Source organism: Choloepus didactylus, chromosome 4, assembly GCF_015220235.1.
Source record: "Choloepus didactylus isolate mChoDid1 chromosome 4, mChoDid1.pri, whole genome shotgun sequence".
NCBI lineage: Eukaryota > Metazoa > Chordata > Mammalia > Pilosa > Megalonychidae > Choloepus > Choloepus didactylus.
In genome coordinates this window covers 165415207-165428091 of record NC_051310.1, presented here as the reverse complement: position 1 = coordinate 165428091, position 12885 = coordinate 165415207, and the positions used below count along the sequence as shown (strand labels likewise).

Below are 12885 nucleotides of genomic sequence, written 5' to 3'. Positions count from 1 at the left end.
GACCATTTGTTGAAGAGACTACTCTTTCCCAGTTGAGTGGTCTTTACCACCTTGTCAAAAACCAGTTGGCCGTAAATGTGAGGGTTGATTCCTGAACTTACAATTCTATTCCATTGGTCTATATGTCTGTCCTTGTGCGAATACCATGCTGTTTTGATTACTGTGGCTTTGTAATAAGTTTTGAGATTCGGAAGTTTGAGTCCTTCAACTCATTTTTCTTTTTCAAGATGACTTGAGCTATTTGGAAACCCTTACCTTTCCATATAAATTTGATGATTGGCTTTTCCATTTCTGCAAAGAAGGTTTTTGGATTGCATTGAATTTATATGCATTGAATTTGTAAATTACTTTGGGTAGTATTGCCATCCTAACAGTATTTAGTCTTCCAATCTTTAAACATGGAAAGGCCTTCCATTGAGTTAGATCTTCTTTGGTTTCTTTTAGCAATGTTTTGTAGTTTCTGTGTAAAGTCCTTTACATCCTTGGTTAGATTTATTCTTAGATATTTGATTCTTTTAGTTGCTATTGTGAGTGTTATTTTTTTCTTGATTTCGTCTTCCAATTGTTATTACCTATGTATAGAAACACTACTGATTTTTGGGTATTGACCTTGTACTCTGGCACTTCGCTGAATTCATTTATTATTAGCTCTGGGAGATTTATTGTGGATTTTTCATGTTTTTCTGTATATAGGATCAGATCATCTGTAAATAGGGAAAGTTTTACTTCTTTCCAGTTTGGATGCCTTTTATTTCTTTATCTTGCCTAATTGCCTTGGCAAGAATTTCCAGTACAGTGTTGAATAACAGTGGTGACAGTGATTGTCCTTGTCTTGTTCCTGATCTTAGAGGGAAAGCTTTCAGTCCTTCACCGTTAAATAGTTTGTTAGCTGTGGGCTTTTCATATATATGCCCTTTATCATGTTGAGGATGTTTCCTTCTATTCCTAGTATTCTAAGTGTTTTTATCAAGAAGGGATCCTTTGCTTTGCCAAATGCCTTTTCTATGTTGATTGAAATGATACAGAAAATGTGTTTTTTTTTTCCCTTTATTCTGTTAGTGTGGTATATTACATGAATTGATTTTCTATGTTCAACCAATCTTGCATACCAGGGATAAATCCCACTTGATCTTGGTATATAGTTCTTTTAATATGCTATTGGATTCTGTTTGCTAGTATATTGTTGAGGATTTTTATATCTTTATTCATAAGAGATATTGGTATCTAGGTTTCTTTTCTTGTGGTATCTTTACTGGCTTTGGTATGAGGGTGATGCTGGCCTTGTAGAATGAGTTGGGAAGTGTTCCCTCTTCTTCAGTTTTCTGCAACAGTTTGAGCAGAATTGGTGTTAACTCTTCTTAGAATATTTGGTAGAATTCCTCTGTAAAGCCACCTGGTCTGGGCTTTCTCTGTTGGGAGGTTTTTGATTACTAATTCAATCTCCTTACTAGCAATTGGTTTGTTGAGATCTTCTATTTCTTCTTGAGTCACTGTAAGTAGTTAGTGTATTTCTAAGAATGTGTCCATTTCACCTAGGTTATCTCATTTACTGGCATGCAGTTGTTCAAGGTGTCCTCTTACAGTCCTTTCTGTTTCAACAGGGTCAGTAGTAATGCCCCCCTTTTCATTTCTGTTTTTTGTTATTTGTACACTCTTGTTTTCCTTGTTAATCAAGCTAAAGGTTTGTCAATTTTATTGATCTTTTCAGTGAACCAACTTTTGGTTTTGTTCAATCTGTCGTTTTTTGTTGTCGTTGTTTTCTGTTTCCTTTATCTCTGCTCTAAGCTTTATTTCCTTTCTTCTTTTTGCTTTGGGTTTAGATTATACTTCTTTTTCTAATTCTTCTAGTTTTGAGGTTATGTCTCTGATTTGAAGTCTTTCTTCTTTTTTTAATGTAAGCATTTAGAGCTATTAATTTTGTTCTCAACACTGCCTTCACTGCATCCCATTAGTTTTGGTATGTTGTATTTTTGTTTTCATTTGCCTCAAGGTATTTCCTAATTTCGCTTCTGATTTCCTCTTTAACCCCTTGGTTGTTTAAGAGTCTGTTGTTTAATTTCCACATATTTGTGAATTTTCCATTTCTCTCTCTCTACTGATTTTTAGCTTCATTCTGTTGTGGTCAGAGAATATACATTGTATGAGTTCAATATTTTTTTAATTTATTGAGACTCATTTTATGACACAATATATGGTCTCTTCCAGAGAGTGATCCATATGCACTTGAGAAGAAGGGGTGCAGTATTCTATACTGTGTCTGTTAAGTTGGTTTACAGTATTGTCCAAGTACTGTACTCTTCATTGATCTTCTGTCTAGATGTTCTGTCCATTATTGAGAGTGCTGTTTTTTTTTAATGCAGTTTTATTGATACATAATCACATAACATACATTCAGTGTGTACAATCAGTTGTTCAGTGTCATCATATAGTTGTGCATTCATCACCACATTGAATCTTTGAACATTTTCATTACTCCAAAAAATATAATAAAAATTAAAATAAAAAAGAACATCCAGAACATCCCATTCTCCCCCATTGTTCATTTACTTTCTTTTAAATAACAGTTTTATTGAGATATATTCACACACAGTCATCCACAGTGTACAAAATTGTTCATGGTACCATCATACATGTGTGCATTCATCACCAGAATCAATTTTTGAACCTTCTCACTCCAAAATAAAAATAAAAGCAAAAAGGAACACCCAAATCTTTCCATCCCCTGCATCCCACCCTATTCTTTATCCAACTTTTGTCCCCATTTTCCCACTCATCTGTCCATACACTGGCCAAAGGGAGTGCAAGCCACAAGGTTTTCACAGTGAGAGTGGTGTTTTAAAGTCTTCTACTATTAACGTGTAACCATCAATTTCTCCCTTCAAATCAGTCCATATTTGCTTCATATATTTTGGGGCTCTGTTGTTATGTGCATATATATTTATAATTGTTACATCTTCTTGTTGTATTGCCCCCTTTATCAGTCTATAATGACCACCTTTGTCCCTCGTAACTGTTGTTGACTTATGGTGTATTTTATCTGATTTTAGTATAGCCACTCCAACTATTTTGATTGCTACTTACATGCTGAATTTTTGTTTCCATCCTTTCACTCTCAGCCTACTTGTGTCTTTGACTTTAAGGTGATTCTTTTGCAGGCAGCATATAATTGGATCATGCATTTTTATCCATTCTGCCAGTCTCTGCCTTTTGACTGGAAGGTTAATTAACCATTTACATTAAAAGTCACTACTGATAATAACAGGACTTTCTTCCATTTTGCTCTTTAGCTTTTGTAAGTCTTATACTTTTTTTGTCCCTTACTTCCGTTAATGCCTGCTTTTATATTTGTTTGCCTTTTTTGTGTTATATTGAGTGCCTTCTCATTCCTATCTGGATTTATTTTTCATCTGTTTTCCTTGTGGTTACCATGGGGTTAAAATTTTAACATGCTAAATATATAACAAATCATATTTATTTTGTTACCAACTTAACTTCAATAACGTGTACATATACTTTTCCTATGCCCCTGTGTCCCCCACCATTTTTTTAACCTATTACCACTTATAGCTTTGTACATTGTATGTCCAAAAACAGATTCATCATTACTTTTTAAGCATTTGCATTTTAGCACCTGTAGGAATTAAGAAGTGGAGTTACATACCAAACAATACACTACAAGAATATTGTCATTTTTAATTACATGATTGATTACCTTTCCTGCAGGTCTTTATTTCTTTATGCTGCTTTGAACCACTGTCTAGTGTCCTTTCATTTCAGTCTGAAGAAGTCACTTGAGTATTGCTTATAGGGCAGGTCTAATCGTGATGAACTCCCTCAGCTTTTGTTTATCTGAGAATGTCTTAATATTTCCCTTATTTTTGAAAGAGAGTCTTGCTGGATATAACTTTCTTGGCTGGCGGTTGTTTTCTTTCAGCACTTTTAAGTATTTCAACCCACTGCCTTCTTGCTTCCATGGTTTCTAGTGAGAAATTGGCACTTAATCTAATTGGCATTCCTTTGTACATAGCATGTTATTTTTCTCTTTCAGCTTTCAGAACTCTTTCCTTTCCTCTTTCATTTGATAGTGTGATCAATATATGATGGGGGCTGTATTTTTCTTCATGTTTCCTGTTTCTTCCTGTTTGGTGTTCTCTGGGCTTCTTGGCTATGCATATTCATATCTTTTGCTAAGTTTGGGAATTTCTCTGTCATTATTTCTTTGAATAGTCCTACTGCCCTATACTCTGTTTTTTCTTCTGGGACTCCCATAATGTATATATTGATATACTTGATAGTGCTCCAGAGCTGTGTTAGGCTATTTTCACTTTTTATAATTCGTTTTTCTGTGTCTTATCTTCAAGTGATTCTTTCTTCTGCCAGCACCCATCTGCTTTTGAAACCTTCCTGGGCATTTTTCATTTCAATTATTGTGGTCTTCAAGTCCAGTAGTTCTGTTTGGGTCCTTTTTAAAATATCCATCTCTTTATTTAGACTCTCATGTTGCACAGTCATTGTTTTCCTGATATCCTTTAGTTCTTTCTCTATATTTTCCTTCATCTCCTTGAGCATTTTTATGATCTTTTTTTTAAAGACTTTGTTCAGTATGTCCACATTCTTAATTGGTGTTTTCTGTATTTTTATTCTCTTCCTTTGTGCCATCATTTCCTGTTTCTTTTTTTGTCTTGTACTCTGTTGTTACACTATACATTTTAATATTTTAAATTGTTAAACTCTGGGATTTATTCCCTGAGATGTCTGTATTTTGGTTTTGTAACCATCTGGCATAATACAGATTTTGTCGAACTTCAGCTGTCCTATTAGGAAGGTCTGCCCAAGGCAAATGCAGTGTGCAGGGTTTTCCCTGTTTTTCTGGGCCTGTGTCTTCTCTTGGGCTTTTGCTTGTTGGTTGTTTTGGCGTTCCCCTGTTTATAGGAGTTTGGTTTTCCCCTTTGTTTCCCTAGAGACAGACATCCCTCTCCTCGGTATTTGAATCTGGCAGACCTTTGTCCCAGACTAACTGCCTATTAGCTTTTTGTACTCCTTTTGTTGCCTCAAGCTGCTTTTACAGCGATGGCAAATTCTAGGAGGAGGGGCACCCCTGGAGAGGACTGCCAAGTCAGTGTTGCCCAGTGAAAACGGGCAGAGGCCCTTCAGGGGATACAGACTGGCTCCAGTAGTGCCCTGAGAGGGCATCAGGAAAGGCACCAAGAGTTTCTCCAATGGCTCCCCAAAGCTGAGCTTTTCTGTCCTGTCCAGCAAATGCTGCCCTTCAGCTAAATGTCCCTCACTGCCCTGAGGAAGTGCTGTGTGTTTAAATCTCCACTGCTTCTGCCCCTGTCTCAGGAGTGTTGAAACAGTGGCTACAGCCACTTCTGTCTAAAGGGTTGAAATAGTAGCTGCCCTCTGAACTGGGAGATCCAGATTCTGTAATCAAAAGCCATGACCAGTGATTGGCCACACCCACCCCTTGTTCCCTTGTTCTCCTGTTCTTGGGGAAGAGGAGTTTTATGTCCCTTTCTTTCACAAGCGAGCTAGCCAGGGACTGGACCCCACAGTAGCCTATTACAAAAGTAGGGGGTGGGCACCGGTAGCTCCTGTGCGGAGAGAGCAGTTTACTGATCTTAACTTTAATTCATCAGCCTCTTCTATCTGCTCTTCTCTGTATTCTGTACCATGTTCTTCTGGCCTCCAGTTTCAGAATAGTTGTATCAGACAGTTCCTGCCTGTTTAATAGTTGTTTTGATGGTAGGACTGAATCTTGGGACTCCCTACTCCGCCATATTCCCTGGAAGTCTCCCCAAGTCTTACTGATAATACTAAAAAGGTCATCATCCAGTTTCTAATTGAAGGTTTGAATGTTTTTGTTTGTTTTAATGCAATTTTATTGCGCTATATTCAGGCACCATATAATCCATACAAGGAATACAGTCAGTGGCTCACAGTATCACCACATAGCTGTGCATTGATCATGAAGGTTTGAATTTTAATGCATTGTCTGCCCCTTTTTTTCAGGTTTACAATCCAGTAATCACATTAACAGAGTAGTAAGTCATCCCACACTTCCTGTTACAATAACTGCTCATGAAGATAGACACATCAAATTTTTTGATAATAAAACGGGTAAGCAAGTCGTCTTTTCATTTCAGTCATATTAATAATATTTTAAATTTGAGATGCGCATAAAAGCTGTTCTTTTATATAAGGTATATTGAGTTTTCAGCTTTGAGATTGCCAAGTTAAACAATTTTAACTCAGATTTTTATTTTACTTAATGTAACGTGCTTATAATATATGTTAGGTTTTATTCTTACATATATATATATACACTACCCTGCCTACCTATTATGATTTCTTCATATCATGTTAATTAAATATAAATCTTACAATTTGAAAATTTTCCCTTCCTATTCTGTTACGAATTAACATAGCAAAAGAGGTCTCTTTCTGGTGTTTGAAATTTCAAATGTGTTCTTAAAACTATTTCTTAGTGGTCAGATTATGATATAGTGGAGTTTTCTTTTTCCCTCTATTGTCGTGAGGAAACTTATTGCATAACAGTCAAATCATGCTTTAATTTCATCATAGGTAGGGTCTCTCTTTCTCTCTTTTTTAAGAAACACTTTTTCATCTTTCAATACCTAAAACACTAAATAAAATACTGCTTTCTGTTTCAGGAAAGATTTCTTTGCAGAGAACAGTGAATCAGAATTACAGGTTTCTCTTTGAAGGTTATGTAGGACATGGCAATAATTTGTATTTAGTCTTTACAGTTTTGCACCAGATTCCTTCATTCAAATAACACTTTCATGGACATACTCCTTTTAATTCAATAGAACAAGTTGGGAACAGAATCAGTATTCACAGGTCTCCATATTGCATAGGAAATAAGATTCATATTCATGTGGATGTTTGCAGTTTAACATCTGAATATCAAGTCAGTTCTGTTAACCATTTTTATGATGCCTAAATATCTTTTCTGCTGCAAGGGCAGTAGGGTCATTTCCATTATCATGTTTCCAAATAGATTCCTTTTTATTAATCATTGAAATTTACATTTGTTAACATGAGGTTCAGAAATTTTAATAGTTGGATTAAAAGTAAAAAGTGAATCTCTAGAGCTGTTTTATTGGCAATAATCAAGGTGTTCAATAAAATTTTACTTAACAGGAATAAGGAGCAGATAGTCTTAAGTGGGGGGAGGGGGTGGTAGTGGAGGCATGGGATCAAAGTGAAAATGCTTAAATGTGAGTAGCTGCAAGTGTATCTTGGTGAATTAGGGGTTGTAATTACTGGGAGGTATCAGAAGCTTTGTTACTTCTTTGGTTGCCAGTGGAAGCCCAGCATCCAACTTGGTCCAGTTTTGCACCTCTTAGTACCTGGTCCAGTCTGAAATTTTGAAGTGACTTTGCGCTTGTGTGGAAAGGAAGTGTAGACTCTTAATTGACTTAAGATGTCAGAATAGGAGTTAGTTTAGTGCGCAGGCAGGAGGCCTAGTGTTAAACTTGGGAAATTATAGCATCCTTTAAAAAAAAAAAAAAAGAGGATAGATCTGCTCTTGGATGAAAGATGACTTTGGTTTCAGATGTATTAAATTTAGGAAATACAGGATTATTCTCAGAGAATTTAGAACTAGATCTATGAATTGAGTGACACTGTCATAGCTTTGACATGTTAAAGGAAGCTAATGATACTTGGTACTTAACCCCTAGCCTTTTGACATTATTGTCATGGAGAACATCCATTGTCATACTCCGGCTTCTTTTATAGGAATATTGAGAGGAATGGATCTAGACTGAGAGATGAATTATGTTGGACTAAGCAATTAAAGGTAGTATGTTGAATGATTTTTTTGTTGTTGTTGTTTCTCAGAGTAGAAAAGAAAAGTCTCTAAAATTATTCTGTAATTAATGTTGCTATTAATGAGAAACTCTGGTTTGAAATGACCAGAGGCTTCTTTAATTTTGTGTTAAGTGTTTACTATTGCTAGAAAATGATTTTTGGGGGGGGGGGTAACTTTTTGCACTTTTGATGTTGTAGTTTATGTTCAGGTCAACAGCTATGACCCCCTGAACAGTAATCAAAGTAGGTCTGTTTCATGTCCCAGTTTAGAATGTCATCAGTGGACCAGAAGTATAGCAAATGATATATAAATGGAATTTTAGAGAATGCTACCATCTCTCATTATGAGCAGTCCAGGCATTTGAGAAATTAAGACCTATATTCATTACTGAATGAAAGGAGAGGAAATTTTAAGAATATTTGCTATTTCATCTCCCTCTTGGATGAATCAATTTGTAACATGCTTTCTATCCATTAGAAACATATTTTGCCAGGATAGGGGCTGCTCCAAAGTATTCGTGCAATTCAACTTTGTATTCACAACTTATTTCTTAATCTCAACTTGCTGTTGAATCCTGTTTGGTTGCCTGAAATTGAGTGTAGATATTCATTAAATTGTGTTTTTCAAAACAATGTTTTTTGTTTATATCTGGGGGAAATCCAGAGCAGTTACCCCTGGCAACCCCCACCCCCCACATACCCATTTCTTGTTCCTAGCTTACAAAATGGTTGACACTTCAAAGGATAAATGCACTTGTTGATACTAGACTCTTTACGTAAGAATGTATTTTTTTGGTCATTCATTTCTCATAAATCCATGTTTATAAGATAGTCTTAAAGTATCTTTCTGAGAAAGATTCTATTTTCATTTTAATTCCAGTTTACATGATCTTTAGCCTTTGATGCAATCCTGTTGTCAGTGTGTTTTCCACTGTCTATCAGATACTCTCAAATTCATGTTACCTGGATGTCTTTTTTAGGAGTAACTGGAAAAGTTCTGCATTAGAATTAAAAGTCTCTTAATATTGTCATAGTGGATGAACCTTGAAAACATTATGCTTAGTGAAAGAAGTCAGATGCAAAAAGCCACAATCTGTATGATTCTGTTTATATGAAACATCCAGAATAGACAAATTAATAGAGACATAAAGCAGATTAGTGGTTGTCTGGGTCTGGGGGGCAAAGGGAAAATGGGGAGTAACTGCTTTATGGATATGGGATTTCCTTGTGGGGTGATGAAAATGTTTTGGAACTAGATAGTGGTGGTCATTGCACAGTATTGTGACTGTACTAAATACTACTAAATTATACAGTCTAAAATAGTTAAAATGGTAAATTTTGCCACAATAAAAAAAATTGCTGCAGTGACTGTCTTATTTTATGTTGATATGTTTATATTTTATATTATGTTTTTTGGTCTCTCAAGTTATTAATTATTTGTGATAACTTAATCTTCTCCATTATGTTTTATTTAGGTAAAATGATCCATTCTATGGTAGCTCATTTGGATGCTGTTACAAGTCTAGCAGTAGATCCTAATGGAATCTATTTGATGTCTGGAAGTGAGTCTGAACTAACTGTATTGCCCATAAATTTTATAAGAGAATTGTTTCTCAATAACAAATTTTATTTGTGGTGTTCTTTTACAGGCCATGACTGTTCCATTAGATTGTGGAATTTAGACAGCAAAACATGTGTCAAGAAATAACAGCTCATAGGAAGAAATTGGATGAATCAATTTATGATGTTGCTTTCCACCCATCAAAAGCTTATATTGCCAGTGCAGGGGCTGATGCTCTTGCCAAAGTTTTTGTGTGACACAACAGAAACACTCATCGTAACAAAAGATATGCTTGGACAGAAAGAGGGTCGCACACTGCCATCAGAAGGTTACTGATAAGACACTACATGTGATCTGCCTGGGTAAAAGGCTATTTGGGGCAAGCATGAATTGGTGGAAAACACATTTTAAATAATATCAGGCTCATTAACTGTAATTACTACTGTATTTTGTGGGGCAGAAAAAAAAAACAAAACTCTAGTATTTGTAGCCTGTACTGAATGGATATGAACTGAAACGTATGTCCTGTTTTTTTAGGTGTCTTACTCCAGTGTGGAGTCTGATCTTACAAAAAGACTTTATTTTGGACTCTGTGTGCTGCCTTAGGGTTAGGAATGTGGGTGCTCTTGTCGGGGGAAGTGAGCTCCAAGAGTAGCTTTTTTTCAATCTCTTAGTGATATTCTGTTTATCAGTTGAAATGCCACAGATTCCCTTTTAAACTTATTTTGCTTTAAAAAAAAAAAAAAAGAAAATTTAACTTAAAATATTTTAGCATTAGTTGCACAAATGTTTGGATAAAATTCTAGTTTTTATAAGTCTTTTATATATTTAGCCTGTCACAACAGTGCTCAAGATTGTATTGAAGTTTTTTCTGCATTATACACCCTAAAACAGATTTCACACTGACTCGCTGCCGTGTTACCACACTCTTTCCTTCTTTTGCCTAATATAGCTCAGCTAAGTCCTTCCATAAAGATGCTAAAATCAACTTCCTCATCATAAACTGTCTTTATAAACCAAGAACTATCAGTGTATTAAAATGAAATAGAGGGGTTTACTACTCCAAATGAACTGTTAAAAAAAGAAAAATTAAAAAAAAAAAAAACTATCTTGGCATCCTATCACTATGTGATATTTTGTACATCTTACTGTATTACAAGTTTATTTATCAAGGATTATCCATCTTGCTAATGGCCTATGCTTATTTATTCACTTTTTGTTGGTCCTTTATATCCTTTTATTAATGTGCTAAAGGGGCCCCTCAATATTTGTTTTGGAACTCTTTGAATAGTCTAAAGTAGACTAAAAATGGAATATTTTATAGTTAAGTTACAAACTGAGGTGGTTCCCCCCAGATATGTGTATCTTGGTTTACCATGATTCCAAACAAAAATATCTTGTCTAAAAATACTTTAAGTAAAAATTTTATTTGCATTTCAAATAGGATACAAAAATAGTTGAATCAGGATATCTGCTGTTTGGACTAGTTATCCCTGTTTTTATTTTTTCAGATGTGTTTAATTTTATGGTGTAACTAAAGATTTTGTTTGTGTAATGCATGATTAAGATAATAAAGTATTTTTCTAGTCTTCCAAAAAAAACTTTTCTGATGAGTTTGCGAGTTTTGATGAGTTTTGTAAAGTTTTTGTTTTACAAACTTATGAATCAGCAAATTTTTAAGATTGTACCACATAGCAAACATACAGCTGTTGAAAAATAATGTATATAAAATGCATATAATAAATATTAAATTGTGTACCTGTATGTTACTGTTGGCTACATTATTTTGTGTTGAATAATAAAGTGCAATACTTTATTCTCCATCATTAAATTAGGAAATGGAGATGATTTCTTAGTGAGTTCTGTTAAACTTCTTACTGCTTATTGAAATTATAATATTAGAACAGTTAACACTATTATTATTAACACTGCCTTTCCAAATATTTCACCCCATTGGGGATTTTTTTTTTAAGTTGTCTATTGGTTAGGCAATTCAAAAAACCAAAAAAAAAGGAAAAAAAGAGGTGCAAAGATTCATTTCTAAATCATTTGCCTAAACATCCTGTTCCTTTATTAAATCTGAATTTCAGTTAGTTAGTAGTGATGCCTTTCCCATCTATAGTTATTCCTGTTTCCTCAAAAAAGTTCAGTAAAGAATAAACGACATTGTTCATTAATTTTATATTATCCTTAAAAATATTGTTAAGTATTACTATTTTGAAACTTCTCCTTCAACATGGTTTTTCCATGAAGGAAATTGCAAATGGAATTAGAAGGCAATATTAGGAAATTATTTGCAAAATTCATTTGATTACATGCTGCAAAAATAATTACAGTGTGTGTAAATTGAGAAACTTTGTCATCTACCATAAAAACCCCACAAGACAATTTCAGTCGTTGCTAAAACTTTTCAGAAATTTTTTGAAAATCAATTTTTTGGTTGTCTGACCTGAAGATTCAACTAATGAACAGTTTAAAGGGCACTTCTTGTATTTTGGAAATAATTTAAGAATAAGCTTTTCCAAAGTGAGTATTGTTTGTGGCAGCTATTCCAAACCATTGTGATTTGAATGAAATGTGACCATTATCATTGCAATGCATAAAAAGTAACCTCTTTTGTAATGTATTAAAACTGAAATGGAAAATAACTAGTATATATGTTTATTTTTCTCTTACCGAATTTGGTTGTATTTTTCTCCACAATATTAAACATTTGGAAGAGACTGAAGGGTTGGAAAAAGGGTGTCTTATTTTCATTTTGTTTGTGTGCCTCTCTTTGTAATTTATGGAAAGTTATGTAGATTAATTTGCATATTACTTAAATACTGCTTTTGTACATAAGGCTTAAGGATATCCTTTTTATATACAAACCTTGATGTTATGACCTTTTCTCTAAATTTGGTCATAGTCTGCCTCTTTCATATTTTAGTTACTCATGTAATTTTCTCATTGGATTAAAACCTCATTTAATGCATTAAAAGTTACAATTGGGTTAGCGTATTTGAAAAATAGGTTTAACTGCCAGCTTTGGATTGTAATAGATCTTTTAAAAAATCTTTTCTCTAGTCTCTAGCCCCTTTTAGTTGTTAACCCTTTATCCTGATTGTTTAGTTGATACAAATAATTGATAGCAGTTTAATAAAGTGCTAGTTTCTGCTCTCTTGCTGCTTTTTAAGTAAGGAAAAAACATATTAGCTGTCCTGGTTACCTCCAGAGTCTCAAAACTTTGTGCTTTTTAAAATTAAAGCAAAAAAAATTTTTTAAAAGGCCTAATAATGACCAGAAGCTGTGTTTTCATCAAAGGGGTGGTACTTCCCAGCTGAAATTGGTGGTCAGTTTACTAGAGAAAACTATGTGAAGTTAACCCATTTTTGTTGTTTAATTAAATTAAAATTTGTCTTGTTGCATAAATCAGTCATTTTCACTTTTGGGGAGAAGGGGAAGAAGCTGTTTTCCCAAACTCCATTTTATGAAATTTTAATGAA

At 34.3% G+C, this 12885-nt stretch overlaps 1 protein-coding gene across 1 annotated transcript in view; it reads left to right on the top strand.

Moving 5' to 3' along the window:
- STRN3 (striatin 3) overlaps nucleotides 1-12048 on the top strand; it is a 150871-nt gene extending 138823 nt beyond the window's left edge. Inside the window, 4 exon segments of the mRNA XM_037834746.1 lie at nucleotides 6013-6120; nucleotides 9315-9401; nucleotides 9489-9533; nucleotides 9536-12048. Coding sequence (XP_037690674.1) covers nucleotides 6013-6120; nucleotides 9315-9401; nucleotides 9489-9533; nucleotides 9536-9657 — 362 coding nt within the window. The 3' untranslated portion in view covers nucleotides 9658-12048.
- The last annotated feature ends 837 nt before the right edge of the window (nucleotides 12049-12885 follow it).